The sequence below is a fragment of the Myodes glareolus genome, chromosome 19, assembly GCF_982192425.1.
Source record: "Myodes glareolus chromosome 19, mMyoGla1.1, whole genome shotgun sequence".
Classification (NCBI taxonomy): domain Eukaryota; kingdom Metazoa; phylum Chordata; class Mammalia; order Rodentia; family Cricetidae; genus Myodes; species Myodes glareolus.
This window is the reverse complement of record NC_142044.1, coordinates 9,727,820-9,750,009: the sequence shown is the minus strand read 5'-3', so window position 1 is coordinate 9,750,009 and position 22,190 is coordinate 9,727,820. Positions and strand designations below refer to the sequence as shown.

The following is a 22,190-nucleotide window of genomic DNA, read 5'->3' as shown; positions in this document are numbered from 1 at the left end:
TTGAAGTTTGTTCTCCAGCCTTACATGTCATAATCACCCTTTATTGTTGCCTCTTCTGGACACTATAACCTTAACTGCCTGCTTCTCCCCTGTTATTGGTTTTGATCGTTCACGTCTTACGGTAAGATTTATACAGCACTGACATCAGTGGCTTCTCCTAAACAGGTGCCTGGCATGAGATTGGCGCTCAATAAATTATTATTGGATTAAATAAACTACAGGTGAGCAAAGCCAGAAAACCTGATAAGGTTTTCAAAGCCAGTTAGAAGAAACTGAAAATACTTTTTTTATGGGACATGATGTGCATGAAGTGTTTTAGGAAAGTCAGGCACACAGGGACATTTGCCTGGCTCTATTACTGTCTTCGCACCGGCACACATATTGCTTATCTTCCCTGGGTTGCCATTGCTTTACCTCTTTGTTTTTTCTGTCCAAAGTAGCCCCTCCATTCAGGAGAGGATTTTTAAAGCTGGTGGGAAAGACAACTGGATATTGTATTACAAAATGAATTACTGTTCAAGTCTGCAATGTTCTAGATTAGCCCTGTCAGAGTTGTAGGGGGAAAAAAAATCTTCCTACAGGGTCTTATCTACTAAGTTAATCTCCATCCACTGGTTAGTTTCATTTGAGCAATTTTTGATTTTTAAAGGAGGATATAATAAAAGAGATGCAAATTTTACTTATGATTAGGGAAGAATATGGCACACGTAGGTAGTATTTTCTTATGGGCCACACACTGTTGGCCATGAATGAGACCCTAAGCACACATGAATTTACTTTTTACACTTTTACTTATATTACTTATGAAAAGTGGTGCCTTTGCGAAATATGCTGGTAAATACTTCACATTTATTTATCTGAACAAAAGGAGAAAAGGCTTTATCATTACATTTATTAATTTCTATAGGGAAGTCACGGAAGACAAGGTCAGTTTTAAGCAGTGTTGTGGTGGTTCTGGGTGCAGAGGTGGAAAGAATGGACAGCTTGTTCCTGCAAAACTTGTGCTCCCAGGCCGCAGGGCACCGTGGATCCTTACACTCGAGGACCCCATCATATTCCAACTCAGTGCTGAGCCTTGTAGAGGACACATGGATATGGGAAGGAATAGAAGACAGACAGGTTAATAATTCTACTGTCTAATGTTACTAAATCAGAAATAAATGTAAAATACTATGGATGCATAGGAAAAGCACTTAAATGTGTGCTGCTAGCTAGGGATTCAGATGTGTAACTCTGCCTGAGAATTTCAGAAAAGGCTTCGCGGTGTGCATGAGAGATTGATTTGAGATTTGAAAGACAGTTGGGAAACTGCCAGATGAAGGAGGTTCTGGCTGAGAACAGAGCATTTTCAGAGAACTGAAAATAATTTTGCTCTGTTGGAGCATAAGATGTAAGTTGAGAGAGCCATGGGAGATGAAGCTGAAAAGTGCAGGAAGGTGCCAGGATTTTATTTGTTATGCAAGGCGGTTTGGATGTTAGGCTTCAGGGAACCCTAAAAACTATTTTTGATGCTGTAGCTCTCCATGAGAGAGATCACTTAATCAGCAATGTGCAGAGTGGTTTGGTGGAGGGGGATGGGAGTTGGAGAGGCTGGTGAGGTGTGCATTGAAATAGAGCAGTGTGAGGCGGTGAGCTGGCGCAGTGGCAGTGTGGGCGGAGAAGTGGGCCAGCTATGAGAGTCACCACTAGAGCCTCAAGATCTTCACTACTGCTTGGATTTAGGTCAGACATAATAGCAATGAAATACGCTTAGATGGACTCTTGGGTTTCTATCTGTAAACAGAAAACTGGCACAGGAGAGGCACGGGAACGTCACAATCTCCCTCATGCCACATCCACCCCCGTCTGTTGTCACTCGCAGGACATTGTAGTTGATTCAGGGTTGCTTGTGTGCAAGGCAAACCTGAAGGTTCTTGAAGGTAAAAAAAAAGTTATCGTCCAATATTCCCGCATCCTCCCTATTTAGGGTGATGTGAGACATGTCCTGTTTGTGAAAGAATGTTTAATGGCATTATGGGGGTATTGACTAAAAATGAATGCGAGACTTAAAACTTTGCTAAATGTTAATTCAGGTGTACATTTTACTTTTCTCCTATTTATTAAAAAGGCAACAAGACTTAAGAAATGTTACACATCACCCTGAAAATTTGTATTTTTTTTAATTGATAAGTAACTATATAGATAAGTATGGTTTGTGACTCCCAAGAAGAGCTGATTTTAAGATCTTTTGATCTGTCATCCAAGCTGAGAATTCTGCAGTGATACAAGATTTCTCCTTTTGTAAACATATAAGAATATATTCATATATGTACATATGGATACATATGCCACTAGGAGATGTATTGATTGCACACTCTGTGTGTATATATGTATATATATTAATATATAATACACTAATATATATTAAACATCTCACACACACATACACACAACACACACATATATATATGCAAACATACACACATATGTATTTGGCTGAAAGCTGCAGCTCTAAAGTTGCAAACAAACGGTGTACTTATCTAGGATGAAGGACACAAATCACACAGCTACAGAGGTTATCATTTAGTGTGTCTATGGGAAATGCCCTTGAAACAATATATAAATCAGGAGGCAGGAAGCTATTCTTCAAATAAAATCAAAGTGGCATACTTAACTACCTGTGTCTTAAGGGATAAATTACTTATTTTTTGTAACTTAGATTTTTTTTTTTTACACTAGTATGAACAGAACTGAGTCCACATGATGGGAAGAAACAAAACAATTAAACATGAAAGGCAAGCCTGTGTAAACAGCCCTAGCAAACTTGGGGAAGTTTTTTGAGACAAGGTTTTTCTGTGTAACTGTACTGGCTGCCCTGGAACTTCCTTTGTAAACCAGCTGGCCTTGAACGCAGAGATACACCTATCTCTGACTCCTGAGTACTGGGATTAAAGGCCTGCACCTCCAACTTTAATGGCGGCTTAGTGCTAAACAGCTGACTACTCTTTGCTTTATAAGGACACTCACTGGCTAAGGTCCTGGGTGAGACAGGAGATTATATTATGTTGAGCTGGATCCTGAAGCAGGGAGGAGAGTTGTTCTCCAAGAGGTGCATGCAATTGCCGACTGATGAGTCATGCAGCTTACAAGACTTTGTGCTCCCAAATCTTATGGCTAGGGCATTCCAGGACTGTGCCTTCGCCTCATTCCTTTGTGTTTGTTTATTTAGAGTCTGATGTGTTCATTAAACTGCTCAGTGACTCTACTAACTGGCCTTGAACTTCTAGTCTTCTTGCCTCACCTTTGAAGTGCAGACCTCACAGGGTTGAATCATCACCATGATGGACTTCCTTTGTGCTTTATGCAAGGTTCTTTCTTTTTAAATACATTATTTTTAATTTTTTGAGGTTATAGTTACATAGTTTCCCTCCTTCCCTTTCTTCCCTCCAACTCCTCCCATATGTCTTCACCTTGCTCTCTTTCAGGGTCTCCTTTTCTTTAATTGTTGTTGTTATTGTTGCTAGTGTGTGCGTGTGTGTGCATATGTATTTGTATGTATTCTTAATTATATAAATACAACTGTCTCTACCTGTGTGAAGTTACTGACATGCTTTCAGACATGTCCATTTGGTATTAGATAACCTATCCATGTCCTCTTCCCTGAGGAAGACTATTTCTTCTCCTTTCAGCATCCCATAGTTGCCTGCAGTTCTTTGTCTAGAGTTGAGGCCGTGTGAGCCTTCTACCTTCCCTGATAGCATGGCTATGGCTGCTGAAGTCTTCCTGGTTTCTGCAATGAGCTCACAGTGAGCTAGGAAGATGACTCAGTTGGTAAAGAGTTTGCTGCACAAATTTGAGAACTGGAGTTCACATCCTCATCACCTGCGTGTGCTGTTGCTTGTGCCAGTAAGCCCAGGTCTTGACAAATCCATGAGCTCTCTTAGTAAGAGAACTTGTCTAAAGAGTAGGGCAAAGAACAACCAGAGAAGATACCTCATGCTATCTTTGGCTTCCACACACACAAGTATGTATATATTTATATACCACTGCAGACATGTGCATATGTGCACATGTGTGTGTGTGTGTGTGTGTGTGCGCGCACACACACACACACACACACACACACATACAGGAGGTGGGTAACGTTAGAGAAAGACTGGAGAAAGGTAGGAGGGCAAGAGTGCAGGTACATTACGACCTTTATTTCCATGAACACAGAGAATGGCTAGGACTGCCTCAGAACATATGGGGGGAGGAGTTGAAGGAAGATTTAATTCCTGAAAAGCACGGTTGGATGACACCATTTGCAACATTGTAAATACCACCACCATCTTCAGTGTCGTCCCCAAATGGCACATGTCACTTTGAAAAGAGAAGTTGTTTTGTTTTGTTTCTTGGATTTTCAACTCTTTTCTCTAGTAAGCACTTCATGGGAGGAAAGGCTGGTAGTTTGCCAACTGGATTAATCAGATAAACCTACGAACAATTGACAATATCTCTGGAAGCTTCTATTGGGATTAGGTCACACTACTTTCCTACTCCTCATCTTGTAAGACATGAGAAATTGCTAAATGGTGCCCCTGACAACAAAACCAGAAGCCTGTTTTGTAAAATATCTTACATGTCCCTGTGGCCCATGGAAAGTAAATATTTGAAATTAATGTGTTTATTGATAGTACAGAGTTTTACCAAAAAGGGCTTCTCTATTTCCAAATTTAAAATTCAATAATGTATGCAGAAATACAGTCAATGATAGAGATGGCTTCTCTCCCTAATGCTGAACATAGGAGCTGAATTCACTGAGATCTTGTGGCATTGTGTAGGTAGAGCTAAACTGTAACAAAAACCACCATTTAAACCCTGTCTCTTTAGAGTCAAACCACCCAACTGTTAAATAAAAGATTAATTCAATCAGGCAATCCCTTTACATAGCTTTCAGCCACAGAGTTCAGTTGAATTTGATGTATCTCAACTCAGGTAGTTTACTACAATATAATCAAGTCTTTGAGTAATAGAGAAAAGTTTTTGATCTAGATTTTTTTTTTACATTGGAGATATGAGTGAAAAATAAACAGGCAAAGAAAGCATCACATTTGTCTTTTGCAGAATAACAATCTTTTTTTTTTAATTTTCTTTAAAAAAATTGTAGCCCTCTAAGCTATGTCATTTGATTTTAGTAACTCGGTAAGAAGGTGCTGGTCCAGATAAGTATTTATTAAAATGTAAATTATACTTGCCTAAAAGAAAAAAATCAGAGAGAAATATTAAAATAAAAGTCCTTAGGTTATAGGACATGCAGATTTGAACCTTATGAAGAATTAAGACTTTCTTAGAAAAGGGTGAGGCCAGAATATAGGTCTCTGAGTTTAGAACACATTGGCCTCATTCACAGCCGTGATCCCACTCTCCAGGGCCACTCCCCGCGTTCGCGTTCGAGAATGCATCTCATTTGGTTTCATCAACAACCATACACGTAGAAGCACCCATTTTATTGATGAGAAAACTGGGGCTTAGGAAAACTGATTAGGTCATGATTGCTTTTACTTCTTGTATTCTATTTCAGAATTATTTCATTATTTTGGGAGTAAGGGTGAGCCTGCTACATATTGAATGACCCCTTTCTCATCCCCTAGGTCTCCTATGTTCACTTTGCTTCAAACTTTCCCTGTAGAGCAGTGGTTTTCAATCTGTGAGTCCTGACACCATCAGGGTCAAATGACGCTTTCACAGAGGTAGCCCAAGACCATCAGAAAAGACAGATATTTGCATTATGGATCCACAACAGTAGCAAAATTACGGATATGAGGTAGCAGTGAAAATATTTTTATGGCTGGGGAACTCCACAACATGACAAACTGCACTGAAGGGCTGGCCACAGCATTAGGAAGGTTGAGCACCACTGATAAGGAAGATCTTACTTACGCAAACATATTGCCACCCATCTCTCAGCCTTCCAATTGTCCTTATCCAGAGTTGTCAACTTCTCAGCTCTACACACTCTACACGGCTCCCACATGCTCACCACTAGCATCCTTTGAAAATATTGTGAACATGTAACTTAATTAGCAATCTAAAGTACATTATTCATGCTGATAGGTGCTAATGACTGTAATCAAAAGAATGGACATTAGGCCAGACAAACAAGCTTTAAAATATATATATGTATGTATGTATGTGTGTGAGTATAAGGAACAAATTTTCTAACTGACCTACCTTGCTGCTGATACTAACTAATGTTTGGTTTCCAGTTAATATGTGCATATTCTTGATTGTCTTATTGCATTGTTAATATTTGTCTTGGCAGGTGGCCAATATCTCTCTCTCCATTTCCATGAATCAAGCTTTGGGTAATGTCCACCTACATCTTGCATTAGGTAGCACCACTGGCTTAGCCACAGAAGCAAAGACTTGGTAGTCGTTCCTCACGTGCTCCCTCTGTCTTCATAATAAATGCCACATGAATGGAGTGTCACGCATCATTTAAACTGCTGCATGCATTCTCTTCAGCCACAGCCCACCTTTTATTGCCAACATCTCCACTTTTATGAGTTGGCCCTGTTGTGTGCATGTATACGTGTGTGTATATTTATTCAGTCACAGTTCACAACATACTAGGTAGCCTAGAGTTTAAGAAGTAACAGTATGCCTGATCCACATACAGGGTTTTAAGAGCACACTCAGTTTTCTACCCATATAAATGCAATTCACTAGTTTTCCTGCAGGAAATGAAAAGACAATGCAGATGACTTGAAAGAACCGGTATTGTTGATTTCATAATTTCTCTTTTCATTATGAGAACAAATATCTACTACCTATTTATTACATGCAAGAGAGAAGGAGGAAGAACTGAGAGCTAGGCTCGTGTGTATCTCAGGACTACTGTGCCGACACGAACAGATGAGTATATGTCATAGAGCCTCTTATTTTTACATTATCTGATGAATGAGGTGCTTTCCTCACTAATAAAACCATCATTCCACTGTAATCACATGTGCACTTAGGTTACCTGAAAGCATAAAAGAATTCCAGTTACAGTAAGCTAGAAACTTATATTAAAAAATTGTTTTTAACTGATTCAGCTTGATGTTGATCATCCCTTTGAAATATTTTTTTCCCGAGGAAAATATATTTTTCCAGTTTCTGCATAACTTGGAGAGAGAAAAGGATTAGAGAATCATCTTCCATTAACACCAACCAAATAAAGCTGGTTACCTGTTTTGGAGGTTCTTTTTTTTTTTTTTTTTTTTGTAGGATTAGTTATGAGAAACTGCACACTGCAAGAAAAGTTTCATTATTTTGAGTCACTGATATATTCTCAAGTCTCCTGATAACTGTGAAGTCAAATTCCTGAAATTGCCTTTCTTCGTCATGCGATAGAATTTTTCCCTACAGAGGCCAGAAGTTTTCTCAATGTTCAGTTAATATTTTCTGAGAGGCACAGGAGTTTTAAATCAAGGCTTCTGGGGTTCTGTCTACAATCCCCTACACCCTAACAGGGAACTGCTTCCTGCTACAGGGCTAGCAAATCCCTCCATTTATTTTTAGATCTTCAGTGGATCCAGAGGTGTGTTTAATATGCAAAGCAGAAGCTAACACTGGGAAACATTTGCATGATTGTGTTTTGGGTTTGCCGTCAGCTAAGTAGGACAAAATTGATCTCATCTTACAAAATCTCTATTCCACACTTCCCCTCTTAACTTGCAAGTTCAGCTTTGCTTACCTGCTTCCTGGAAGACACAGTGCTGTTGAAACATCTGTTAGTGGCATTCAAATTCAAATTCTTGTTCTGATGGGTTGACTCATTTTTCCACATTTTAGAGTTTTCTTTAGGGTCAGACGGAATGGGGTTTAAGAAGAGGATTCTCGCTATAAATCCATAGAGCACAGTGGCCAGGATCATTGGTACCACGTAAAAGACACCAAAGTCCATTAGGTAAATAGGTGAATAGTAATTCCTGGAGATCTTGTAGCCACAGGATACCACAATGGCACCTTTGTAGGTGCTAATATTGAGATCCAGCAGGAAGAACCAGAGCATGCAATAAATGGATGTGAAGGCCCAGACAAATATTATAATCTTTTTGGCTCTGGAAAATGTGCAGAGAAACTGGGCTTTGATGGGGTGGCAGATTGCTATGTACCTCTCAATGGTAAAGGCAGTTATGGAACATGAGGATGCGTTAATCCCTAAATACTGGAGATAGGTAATGCAGAGGCAACCAGCATAGCCATAGACCCAGGAACCGTAGATGCTGTCGGTTATGTTGGGGAGGCCTGCAGCTATCAGGACCATGAGATCGGCCACAGCCAGACTCACCAGGTAGCAATTTGTAGGGGTTCTCATGTGCTTGGTTCTCATGACCACCAGGACGACCATGATGTTGCCCACGATGCCCAGTCCGCAAATAATGAGCACAAGTAAGATAGTGACCACCTGGTACTCGAGCGCCACCGCTGCCTGGGGCTGAAGCTCGGTTTGGTTCAGTTCACTGACCGTTTCATTCTCCATCTTCCGTGGCTTGAAGTTTCTCTCACACACAGACTCTTTAGAACATCTCTCTACGCTTCACCTTTATTGAAGTACTTCTTCCTCCTGGGAAAAGTCACACACATGTTCACTCACAATGCCACAACGGCCAAGCAAGCCACACTCACAGGCAACTCATTTCCTCTCTCTGCATCTGAGTTTCTACAGTAACGGGGCTCCTATGCACTTCTGAAAACTCCTTATTTTGCAATTCTACGCAGAATGTAGCAACTGTTTTGACCACATCATGCTAAGAGGACCAGGTAACTCTCTCTTCACAGAGAAAAATGCTGAAGAGAAGAGAGGCAGAAAAGAGTCCTCTTTTGAAACCGGGTCCGCTTGGAAGAACAGAAAACAATAAGCAAACAGTTCCAAACTTAAAAAGAAAATGTGCTAGTTGCAAAATAAATACAAAGAAACCTCTCAGATGCTCGGGGAAAGTACAGTGAAGAAGAAAAAGGTACCAGTGGGAAAGCCAAAAGCCTCAGTGGTCAAGCCTGGTAGGAATTTAGCTACTGCCTCTGGCTCTCAGGAGTGAAACACCATTGGTATAAAATAGCAAACCCTTTGCACCTAAGTTCCCCATTTCCCCCAGCCCCCTGCCTCAAAAGAAGACAGTTTCTTCTCTTACCTTTCCACTCTGTCTCGCTGCTTGCTTCTCAGGGCAGACGAAGGGGAAATAGGGTCCAAGTTTCCAGTCCTGGAGAAAATCTTGTCTAGTCTGTCTGGCAGGGAAATCACTTAGCAGAGGCTCAGTCTTTGGAGCAGCCGTTTCTCCAAACCCTTTTCAACTCATGACAGACCCTACAGCCGCAGTAACAGAAGCAGCAGCAGGCGCAGCAGTGAGGTTGTCAAATCATAGATCGTTCCTTAATGAGAGCGCGCTCTCTCTCTCTCTCTCTCTCCCTCTCTCTCTCCTCTCTCTCTCTCTCTCTCTCTCACACACACACGCATTCCCAGCTGCCCGTCAGATCTGACTGATTCATAATCCGTTGAAGACTGTACTCTTAAACATGTGGCTCATAGTGTTCAGTGTGGCAGACTGCTCACAGGTAAAAGAGCGAGAAAAGCTGATCTTGTACATAATGGCGCTCGAAGTTCTGCAGAAACTCCTGTGCCTGAGCTGCTCTGAAATGCATTTTTACTTCTTTCTTGACAGTGTTTTAGCAGGTAGCAAACCTTCTGGGCAGAGCCCTTGGAGCCTGCGGTAACTGCAATGAGATCAACTTCTCTCAGTGCTGTGGAAAGCCTCAGACTGATTCTTCAGTAAATCAGTAAAAGGCGCTCTCTCTCCTTTTGTATTATATGAGTGAAAAATAAGTTAAAATTGATTTTAAAACATTTTAACTACGAGCTTCTGAGGCTCACATAAAAGCATTAGTTTTCATAAAGGACTTGCAGATTAGAAGTGGTGGTGCACACTGGCGATCTCAGTGGACAGTGGTGTGAAGCCAGTTTGGGCTGTATATCAAGAACTTGCCTCATGAATAAAAAAACAAACAAACAAATAAGTAAATAAACAAAATTAACAACCAGAATATTTCAATCTAAAGCCACCTGTGGAAACTTGCGAGGCTCGGGAGTCCTCTACTTCATGTAAATTTGCGCTTGTGTTGCTGTCTGAAATGCCAACCACGGGAGCTACCCGTGAAAGCTTTATCTAAATACGTTCCTACGAGGGAGAATTATGCAGTGAAATTCTAGCCCAGGGTCATTCCCACTCTCTAAAGCCTTCTATGGCCAGTCTATGACAGGGCTTTTCTCTGGACACAGACTGAATGCACCAAGTGTTAACGTTTGTGTGCTTTTAACTGACTGTCTTACCATGAAAAACAACCGTTAGTTGGACTCCCAGCCAGAGGCACCAAGTATCTGTTTTAATAGATCAGATCCTCAGGGAGTCTGTTTTAAGTGGACAAGACCAAAAGGACATCCGAGCTATGTAACACGAGGGCCGGCTTGTTGGGGTTTCTGTCCCGCCCGGTACCCCAACAAGCCAGCAAGTCCCAAGGAAAATCACACGGAGTCTACATTAGGTTATAAACTGATTGGCCCATTTGGTCAGGCTACTTATTAGCTCTTATAACATATATTACCCCATTATCCTTATCTATTTTAGCCACATGGGCTCAGTACCTTTCTCAGTGTGACAGCTTACATGTTGCCTCTTCGGTGGTCTGTGCAGGAGTGGCGAGAGAGCTTCCTGTGTCCCAGAAAACTCCCAGTCTCTTTGCTCCACCCCTACTTCCTGTCTGGCTTTCCCGCCTATACTGCCTGCCTGGCCAATCAGTGTTTTATTAAAATATGATTGACAGAATACAGACAATTCTCCCACACCATTTCCCTCTTTTTTTTTTTTTAAACAAAAGAAAATACCCATAGTCCATTTGTTGGGAATGTGGGCGTAGTATTTCAGGCTACTTCCTGCTGGTTGGGGGCGCTGATGATCTTATGGGGACCTAAAGAAAATTTAGAGTTATAATCAAGTCCTGACTGGAGTATCCTGTGAGACCTGATCATCTCAGGCAGCGCCTTGAATCCGTTCTGTATGTAGAACTCAGACATCTGGGCCATCTGTTCCTACAGGAGATTGCTCAGGTGGTCTCCCTTGGCCAAAGATGAATTTTCTTAACTCTGAATAAATCCAGAGGCTCTCATTTTCTGTGGAAACACAAGCAAAATCTCTTCTCCAAAGTAACAAACCTTTTGACTTCAGTTTTGAAGCCAAGGTATTTTCAAAATTCCTATCTTGGGTTAGTTTAGCAGCATTTATAAACAAAAGTCTTTTAGCAGTTGTTGCTCCTTCCTCAGCAATCAAACAATTTAAAGAGAGCATAATAGCATACAGTATGAAGATTCTCTGTGCATTTTCCATCTTTATGTGGCTTTATTTTAACCTCTATTTCTTTTATTTTTACTTTTACTTTTTGAGACAGGATCTTTGTATATCTTTGTCCTGGAATAACACTGTAGACCAGGCTGTCTTTGAACTCACAGAGATCCTCCTGTCTCTGCCTCCCCAGTGCTGGGATTAAAGGTGTATGCTACCACACCTTGAACTCACAGAGATCTGTCTGTCCCTGCCTCCCAGGCATTGGGATTAAAGGTGTGCACTACCACACCTTGAAGTCACAGAGGTCAATCTCTACCTCTGTCCCTTGAAGTCACAGAGGTCAATATGCCTCTGCCTCCCAGGCATTGGGATTTAAGGTGTGTACCACCACACCCAACTACTCTCTTTCTTCCTTTTTTTTACATTGAGAACTTTAACTTTTAGCCTGCATATATTTTTAACACACTGTAAAATATTTAGAGGTTTTCTTCCTCTTTGAATCTCTCTTTACTGTATATCTCTTTTTCTGACCACATGAGCCTTTAATTTACAAAGCAATATGGAAAGCCGTGGCTTTGACAGCTAGATCCAGCTCATTCCTTAGCTTTCCAGATTCATAGCTGAGATACCAGCCACAGCTGTGTTCACTGCCACAACTCTGTCGTGTTTCAAGGTCCTTGCTAGAAAGCAAGCTGCATCATTCTGCTCACAGACCACACTCAGTCGGACCGCCTGCCTGAAAGAGTCAGAGTTTGCCCTGGCAGGACAGCCCAGAAAGCCGGCATTTTAAAACAGCGCAGCTTTTTTCCTGCTACGGCTGAAAACCAAAAAGCATGCGTTCAGCTTTTCACCAACACCGTTTAAGTGTTTCGTGGCAGGACCTCTTAATGAGCTACAACATTTTACAGCTAAAGCTGAGTCAGGAAGCCTCTCTTAGATGAGAGCATTTGCTTGCCTCTAGCAAGCAGAGCAGACCCGAGAAATTGCTGCTACCAACAAAACATGCTTTACTCTATTCGTTCCCAAGCTTTCTCAAGCTTTCTGTGGATTCAGTTATCCACGTCTGGGCGCCATATGTAACATGAGGGCCGGCTTGTTGGGGTTTCCGTCTGCCCGGTACCCCAACAGCCGGCAAATCCCAAAGAGAAAATCACACACAGGACTCCATAACATTATAAACTGATTGGTCCTTAGCTCTGGCTACTTATTAGCTCTTATAACATATATTACCCCATTATCCTTATCTATTTTAGCCACATGGGCTCAGTACCTTTCTCAGTGTGACAGCTTACATGTTGCCTCTTCGGTGGTCTGTGCAGGAGTGGCGAGAGAGCTTCCTGTGTCCCAGAAAACTCCCAGTCTCTTTGCTCCACCCCTACTTCCTGTCTGGCTTTCCCGCCTATACTGCCTGCCTGGCCAATCAGTGTTTTATTAAAATATGATTGACAGAATACAGACAATTCTCCCACACCAGAGCTATGTCCAATGCCAGTAACAGTGAGACTGAGCCACAACTGTGGTTCATAGCGAACAACCTCTCCTTTGACTCCTGGCAGGAAGCCCTTGGTACCCATTTCTTTTACCCAATCATCACTCCTTACAGAGCAGCATCCCAGAAGGCACATTTAGGCTTCAGGCGTGTATTGTTTGGCCTACACAGGACCAGCTCAAGTGTGATTTTAAAAAATTGGCTTATTTTTACCTTTCAAAATTTAGAAATTACATATTAAAATCAGGACATTTTCTCATAAAAATTTAAAGGGTCTGGTCCTGATGGGCTTACAGTCCCACCTGGAAGTTAATGGAGGACAAGCAGTGACTGATAGTCAGAGTCCTTGATGTAGGATGCCATCTCTCCCATGTTCTACACGCCACACAATCTTCCACCTGTCTTTTACACAAGTCAGCTTTGTTCTCCCATAATCATACATGTATGGTCCCTGTTAAGGTTTAAGTTTTGGCCTCTAAATTATCCCCAAATTCTGAGTGGCAAGGAGGACCCCATTCCAGTGTGTGTTCTCTCACCCCGGGTCCATCCTTGCCTGAATTTTAGTTTGTTCTGCCCACTGGTTTGGCTGAGGGATGCTTTCTCCCTGGCCTACGGGGCAGAGATGACTCTGAACCATTCCTCTCTTGGCTGCTCATCAGTGTGAACATCCTTTTGAGGGAGACATTATCTTCCTCCTCGGTCCTAACTTACCTACTTCAAATTAAAGCCTTACTTTCTAAGCTAACCTTCCCTCCTCATTCTCCCGTGGCCTTTAATTAGCTCTCAGTTGGTATGGGATGACTCCCATGCTGGATGTCTTTACAATACAGCGAGCAATTGCGGGCTAGGAAGTCAGTTCTTTCAGCTCCAGCTCCATGTCAAGTCTTTCCCGAGGGCATCCCTCAGCATCTCTACTCTGAATAAATACTCTGCACCTCATTTTGCGTCCCCTCCCAACAGATAACTGTTAAGTTCGTACTATGTGCTGTGTGGTTAGTAAGTAAACATCACATTTTCAAATAGCTCACAGTTAATGGGAGAAACAGGCTTAGAAAAGTTACATGATTTGTGCATTGAAAATGAACATTCAGTGGGTTGATCATGAGTGGCCGTGCAGTGGACAGAGAAACCAGGTTGGGTTTTCCCATACAAGGGAGCATCTGAAAAGTTTTGAAGAAAAGCACAGCTTCCTTTAGAAGAGGGAACAAAAGATGACATCGGGATTAATGATGATGAGACAGGCAAGGCTGTGTAAAGTGGCAAGGATTTCATGGGGTCGGAAAAGATGAGACCGCCTCCTTGACCTGGAGGAGTTGAACTGCGATGAGATAGACATTGGGTGGCTGCCAGATTGGGTGTTTAAGGAGGGTTCTCCCTGGGCTGGGGCTCACATTATCCCCTTCCACTTGCTCTTTACAGTCTGGAAAAAGTCCTTCACATACCCACTTTCACCTCCAAACTAATCAGATCATTATGTTCCTACATGTTTTCTATCAACTTCATGCCCCCTACAACATTGTGTTTTTGAAGAAACTGTTATTTCGTAAAGTAGATTTTTGCTTATAAACCTTAATGGGCTAATATATAACATATTTTTTATTTGCAACAAATAACACAAAATAAGGCAAAATGTTAGCAAACCTTATATTTGCATTAATTAATTAATTAGATTTCTTAATCATAATGTCTTAATTTCTAGTCAGTAAGTGCTCCATCATAAGGACAATGAGCAGATGGAGCCACGGTGACACGCACACATCTCAAGTCCACGAGCTGGCTGTTTTTTTCTGACCCTCTGCCATTTAGGCAAAGCTTCTCAACCCTGTGACACATTTCTCATAAGAAAAACCAGCACCACAGTTCATAGGGTACCTCATACGAGTGTCTCAGTTCCTAGCTGGGGCTTGTTCATTGCTTTTCTAATCTTGCCTTACACTTTCAGTTTGAACTTGAGAAATTCGCGAGCCCCATCATATTCTCCGTTAGATGACTTGCTCATGATAATTTGGTTTTCTCTTTCCTAATTGCTCCAAGAAAGTTTACATTCATACAACCAAACTCTTTCCGTAGGACATGCATGGCTGTTAAGTTGCCAAAACCACAGGAGAAATTCATAAGAGAGTTATCTCCATGTTTAAAGGGGAGCTTTTCTAGTAGCTAGGTGGTTCTTCACCAGTCATCTCAAATCCACTAACAGTTAACAATTTATGCTGTCCACATTTCTCATTTGAGGCTGCTGGAGGCCATGGGAGATGTCATCAAATTGTCATAGGTAACTTGACAAGATTTAGAAAAGTGACCAGTTCAGAAAGCAATGAAAGAGAGAGAGAGCGCGAGAGAGCGCAGTGGGTATTCACTGTGCTCATGACCTTGGGTTGACCCAATAGTGGCAGTTCTTCTGGTTTGACCCCTTTAAAAAAAAGAGGGGTGCAGTCATTCTCTCTCGAGGGGTGGTCGGGTATCAGACTGCAGGTGCCATTAACCCTGGGGAAGAACGAAGGACCACAGGGGCAATCTAGCTTGTTGTGTATCTGTGAATGTATCATAATAAATCCATATTATCCCTTTTAACAGGCGCTTGAGGATTAGCCTACAAGACACTTGGGGAAATTTTATGAAATGCAAGTTTTTGGGCTCTAAAAATGAGAAATATGATCTATTAAATTAGGATTCAGACACTATATTAGTTAGGGTTTCTATTGCTGTGAAGAGACATCATGACCATGGCAACTCTTACAAAGGAAAACATTCAATTGGAGTGCTGGCTTACAGTTTCAGAGGTTCAGTCCATTGTCATCATGGTAGGCCATGGTGGCATGCAGGCAGACATGGAACTGGACGGTAGTTGAGAGTTCTACATCTTGTAGGCAACAGGAAATGAACTGAGACACTGGGTGCGGCTTAGGCAAATATGAGATCTCAAAACCCACCCCTCATGGTGACATACTTCCTCCAACGAGGCCACACCCACTTCAACAATGTCATACCTCCTAATAGTGCCCCTCCTTTGGTGATCATTTTCTTCCAAACTACCACAGGCACTTTACCAAGATTCTGGTCCGTGGGTCTGAGATGGGAGGCCTTGTGGTCTGGGGGTAGGTTACAGGGTCAGGACAACATGAGGATGAGCCACTTCAACAACCCAGGAAGAAACTTGATGCTTCTTCTCTTCATGTGAGGGTTTCATGTCAGGACTAAAATAGACATGCCTTCTTATTTGTTCAAAGCTGTAAGAGACTCTGTGTGTGTTATCTGAGCTGGGTGCAAGCTGCTGATTTTCATATTTTGTTCCTTACATATTTTATCTTACCTGCACCAACACTTGTGCAGAAATTTGTATATTAGATTTAAACACACAATTGAAACAAACCAATACACACACTTCCCTTCCTTGTACTACATACTATGTACTATGTTCTTATCAGGCCAGACGAGCCTTCTATTCAGGAAAGGTTAACAGTTTGAAGAAAGTTTCTCTAAAGTGTTTCTTGAGGAAACGACCTAACAAAAGAATAGACTTTAATCAAACTGTCTAGATTGTGAGCTCATATCTAGCTTGATTTATTGCATATTTTATGAAGCAATAACCTGATTTTCCAAAGTAAATGTAACTTGAGGAACTTACTATAAGAAAACTAGTGTGAAATCTGAATATTTTAGTGGATTGTATCTAGGCTCTTTTTTGTACTCTAGAAATTTTAAGTCAAATTCCCCTCCATAAATAAAAGGTTGTATAAATATTTACTGCTAAAATAGTATTTTTTCCTCACTAAGCTCATCAATTTAGAACTTGACCATTGGTTACTCTCCTAGTGTTATATTTTTATTATACCCTATGTGTATACGAATGAACACCTATATATAATGTTTATATGTATGGTTTTATTATACCATATGTTTTTATTATACCCTATATGTATATAAATGGACACACATATATATATATACTGTTTATATATACTGTTTTATTACACCATATGTGGATACAAATAAACACCCATATACACTGTTTGTATATACTGTTTTATTATACCATGTGTATATACAAATGAACAAATATTTACTATTTCCCAGACCTCTCAGAAAATCATAAGGATCAAACAAATGCATACACATTACTTAAAAGAAACTTCATTGAAATACAAGTTCTGTAGAACAAAAGAATTGTTTTTATGAATTTTCTGAGCTACATCAACTATGTAAGTTTCTTATAGCCATATCAAAAGAAAACTTTATCATCCTAAAATGGTCTCTGTGCATTGCTCCTGAATAAATTCTGTAGTCAACTAGTCATGGCTCAGTTTTCTATCTCTAGAATATGTTTGTCTTACAGAATTGTCACATAAATGGGATTGTAGTGCATGCAACTGTTTTTTTTTCAAGTAGCATAATTTAAATACTTATAAGACTCAGTACTTTGTTCTTGCTGTATAATATTTTATTGTAGAAATACAGGGTTATATCACAAACTTATTGTCTCACTGATTTTAGAACTCTTAGTCTTCAATATAAATATTAGAATAACTAATTTCCTTCTTTAGCATTAATGAATTGCATTAATATTTTATACTTTTATTCTTACTAAGTTCACTATACTTTCTGTATGTATATGAGTGTGTGTGTCCAGAATCAGGCATGTTCAGAGGTTACAGGAGTATTTCATGTGTCTTACTCTATGATTTTCACCTGTTTGCTTCCCGGCTGTCCAGATTCCCAAAATAATCACACAGAAACTATATTATTTGCAATACTGTTTGACCAATAGCTTAAGAAATTGCAAGCTAACTCTCACATCTCAAATCAACCCATTTCCACTACTTTATATTTTACCATGAAGTTTGTGGCCTACTGGCAAGATTTCAACTGGCAACTCTCAGTTTTCTCCTCTGGTGGCTCCATGGAGTCTCACTGACTCCACCTTCTTTCTCCCAGCATTCAGTTTAGTTTCCCCCACCTAGCTCTACTCTATCCTATCAGGGCCAAGCCAGTTTCTTTATTAACCAATGGTATTCACAGCATATAGAGGGGAATCCCATATCAATATTCCACCCTCTTTCCTTGAGACAAGATCTCTCAAGGAACCTGGAGTGAGGCTCGGCATCCAAAAAGCTCCATTAGCCCTGCCCAGTCTCTACCCTCACAGGCACATTCGTCTTTTTAAATGAGGGTTCTTGGGATTTGAACTCATGTCCACAAGCCTGTATGGCAGGCATTTACCCACTGAGTCATGCCCAAAATGCCAAATCATTTTCTCCCTGACTTTCATATTATGATGCCTTTAAGACCTTAGGAATGGGTTATTTAATTTCTAGATTCTCATAGATTTATTTTCCAGACATGTTTTGTTATCTACTGTCTTTACTTTAATTCCATACTATTCATGATTTCAATTCTTTTTAATGTATTACAATTTATCTTTATGGCCTAGAACATGTTTTATTGTGATGGATATTCCACACGCTCTCTTCAGCTTGACAGAATGTTCTCTAAATATTGATTAGCTTGAAATGGCTGGTGGTGCTAAGTATTCCACATCCCTATTGATTTTTCAGCCTACTTGTTCTGTTGATTTCTGGGATACACTGTGGAAATATACAGAACAATTCACGTTTCCCACTTCGTTGTTGTTGTCATGCTGTGAATCACATATTTTTAGGCTCTGTCATCTTGTCTCCTTGGTGATATGGCATTACAATCTCTATAGTGATGTGTCTTTTTGCCGAACCACCAGAAAGCTCATTGGATACAGAAAGAGATAATTTTGTAAGTTTGATATCACTTTGAGAGTGTTAAGTGGAGTTTTAACAAGGATAATGATATCAGTTCTATCTTTCACAATCCCCTCACGTTGATAGATTAGTAAGTAGAAGCTTTAATTGAGCGCCAACCACTGGACCAAGTCCCCGACAACTGTATGGTGCATCACTAACTTATCACAGCTACGCTGGAAATTAAATTGTAAGTCAATGGCCTGAGGAATCAAGTAACTTATTTACAGAGAACTTTGTGTTATGTTACATTGTCTTCCCTCTCTGCTGCATTGGCTTAAGTATTACTTTTAGACAGAGAGGACAGCACACAGTATTAAGTCAGATACACATTTCTTATTCCTTCAAAATGCAAGGAAGGAAGGAACCATGACTAGAACTCAGCCAAGGATTCCAATTGTTAACATTAACTGGATATTTGGTGAACAAGGTCCTTCTAGCACTGATGTGTAGCTACGCACTTTATATTGCTTCATGGAAATGTTGTCTGGCAGCCCACGGGGTGGATTTGGTGAGAACTTGTTGGGAGTCATCATGGTAGGCAATGGCATTTTACTTGAAGGAGGTGAGCAAAACCTGGTACAGGCAGAAACGTATCACACTTTAGATAATCTGAAGCCACTTTAATAGTGGAAATATTAAACCATTGGTGTAACACAAATAACAGTAACAGCAAGACACTTCTGAGATACCTTGTTATATTTTTAGCTTGAGATTTCCAGCCCACTAGGAAAGCCTCTGTAACAAAGACTGGCAGAGAAGTGTGGTGAGTGAAATAGGAGCCCACATTAAGGCAATTTCTCGCCTGCAATGTGGAGGTTTGCCTCGCCTCCCATTCACACTGGTTAAGTGCTTGCTGATCGAGTGCCAATTATTTGGCAGGCTGTATGCCAGCCCTTGCAATGACAAATATAAATAGAGAAAGCACAGAGGGGTTCCTAGGATGGTATTGGTGACTTAACAAAAAGTGCCAATTATAATGCCATTGTAAGTTTGCTATCCCTCGCTATCCCTGAGTTTTGTGCACATTGTCAAGTGAGCACAGAGATAGAGATGTATCATATAGAGTAGCTTTCTGAGACCAGGGAGAAGCCAAGAGGACACAGGCCAAGGGGAAAACAAAAGAGGCTATCAAGAGCTGGGAAAAGATCTTCGGGCCAGCCAACTGGAGTATAAGGAAGCATCCACAGCAAGCAAGTTCTCAGAACAGCTAGTGCCTAAATCCTTCTCTAAAGGAGGTCCTGTGCTGAGTTCTACTCCACAGCCCAGGCTCACACTGACTCCTCCCTGGGTCTAGGGCTTCATTAAAAAGGCCTATGCTCACCGCATGACTTTTGATTTCCATCCAAGCTCACTTACTGCCTGTGTGACTGAAAGACATTTAAATTCTCTGTGCATTGATTTCCTCACATGCAAAGTAGGATTAGTAAAAGTAGTTATCTCTTAAGGTTGTATTGTTATTGCTTTTTTTTAAGAATTAGGTGAAATTATATGAGTAGAAATTGCTAGAACTACACCTGAGAAAATGCAAACTAAGTTTTAGCAGTTGTTTCCGTTTGCATAGATTTAAAAGAGCTCTTGGATTGTGCAGGTCATTGAGATTTAGGCTTCTGAAAGTGTTGTCAGGTTATTATTCCCTACAGGGCCAACTTCAGAAAACTCAATGCTCATTTGTATTATAGAGAACAGAATTCAAGTGCTGTAATGTAGATCCCTTCTTGATGAAAATATCTTTGAAATAAAGGGCTAAGCGTATTGATCCTTCTGGCTGAAATTGTATCAGCTGCCCATTCGAAAAGAAAGCAATTCATTTTCATGTGAACTAGCAAAAATGGTTACATAAAAGATATATTCACTAGCAATGGCATTAAATGTTGGCTCTGAAAGCAAGTTGAAGTTCCATGAGAAATTTGCTTTAAGTGCAGATGATATGATAAAGTGTTTCATAAGCTTCTGGTTTTGTTTATGTATATAAATAATACAAGTCATAACACCTCACAATGTCCTAAGAACTCAATTGATATGATAGTTCAGTTAACTCACATGGCAACCCCAAGAGACAGATCTTATTACTAACATAAATTTGCAAATGAAGAAACTAAGAGGTTGAAAAACCTCTAAGGACAGAGGCAATGCCAATTTGGAAACCTGGCTCTAGAAGCTAGGAAAGATGTGAGGGTAGTGTATGCTGCACATATTGCCATGGGCCTGCAGCAATAGCGTTTGTTTGAAAGACCATCAGGGAGAGAGGATGGGCAGACCCATCACCCCCAACCCTCTAGGCCGGGGCACTACGTCTGCAGACTGTCAGCTGTCTTGGCAAGAACTCCTAGTGTCAGTGTTCAGGTAACTTCTGAGTTTTAGCCAAATGATCTAATCAATTTAAGAATGAAAATGGAATAAAAGCGCACACAAAAGAAAAAAGCATCAACGTCTTGAAGGACACACTTTTATGGACTTCTAGGATGTGCCAGCTCTAAAAATTCAGTATCTCTCACAAAACATTTTTTTAGGTAGTAAGTATTCTGTGCCTCTACATATTCCATGGGCAAAGGTAAATAGAACAAAGCCCTCCACATGCACGTAATTCATCATCCTAATAGCTGAACAACCAAACACATGATACAACTTTCAATAAAACCTTGTTAGTGTGATGGGGAGAGTACAAGAAATTATACAAGGTCTTCAACTAGATATAACAGTGAGCACTGCTCTGGCTTGCAGGATCAGAAAACCTCAGGAGTAATCTTGAAGCTTGACCTCAAGCTTAAGACTAGAAAGAAGAGAGGTCTTCTCTTCTTTCAGAATTTCAGAAAATTCAGAAATTTCAGAATTCTGAATTCCTCAGAATTTCAGGCTGAGGGAAGAATGTGTACAAAACAGGAGGATTGGGAAAGCAGATCATGGCTTGTTCCAATCTACTAATCAAACATAAGGCTTTCCATTATTGAGATCATCATTGGAAATAATATTTCCTAAGTTTTCATAGCTAAAGAAAGACTGAACCTTGGAAAAGAAGGTGTTTTCTTTTTCTTACACTATGTACAACTGGATGCTGCTGAGACAGGAAAAAAGAAAGTGTCCCCAATATTATGCCCATTCTTAATAAATCCTCCCTGAAATGGCTTACCTAAGGGGCTGCACACTTCAAAGCCTGAAGCACTTTCTATTGATTGATGTATGATCTTTCAAGAGAGATGCTGTGGGCAGCAACTTCAAACTTGCCTCACTTGTTTCAATTTGATTCTGTCAAGTGTTTACCACTTCTCCCAGTGAAAGAACACCGTAGAAGAATGTCTCCTTCTCCTAGACATAGGTTTCTAAGAACGTGTCTCAGTAAGCAATAAAATTCTTGACAATAGTGTGCTTTGCAGCAATCCAGTGTCTTTAAGACAAATGTCTGTAGTTTTGGAAGAACAAGGGAGGACAGTGATCTTATAGGTTATGGAAACGAAGTACTTGAGTCTTCCCCCAAATGTCAAGGAGACAGTGAAACGGCTCAGAGAGGAGAAATGTTTGAGCACAGGCATGGAGACCTGAGTTTGATACTCAGATCCCCTAAGGTTATAGGAGACTATTAATACCTACAATCCT

At 40.6% G+C, this 22,190-nt stretch overlaps 1 protein-coding gene across 1 annotated transcript in view; it reads right to left on the bottom strand.

Moving 5' to 3' along the window:
* The window catches only part of Trhr (thyrotropin releasing hormone receptor), a 36,626-nt gene extending 27,221 nt beyond the window's left edge, over nt 1-9,405 (bottom strand). The window contains exons 1-2 of the mRNA XM_048457282.3: nt 9,138-9,405; nt 7,700-8,572 (exon numbers count right to left, since the gene is read on the bottom strand). Of these exons, the coding sequence (XP_048313239.1) occupies nt 7,700-8,488 (789 nt within the window). The 5' untranslated portion in view covers nt 8,489-8,572; nt 9,138-9,405. The remainder of the gene's footprint in view (nt 1-7,699; nt 8,573-9,137) is intronic.
* Nucleotides 9,406-22,190: the final 12,785 nt, after the last annotated feature.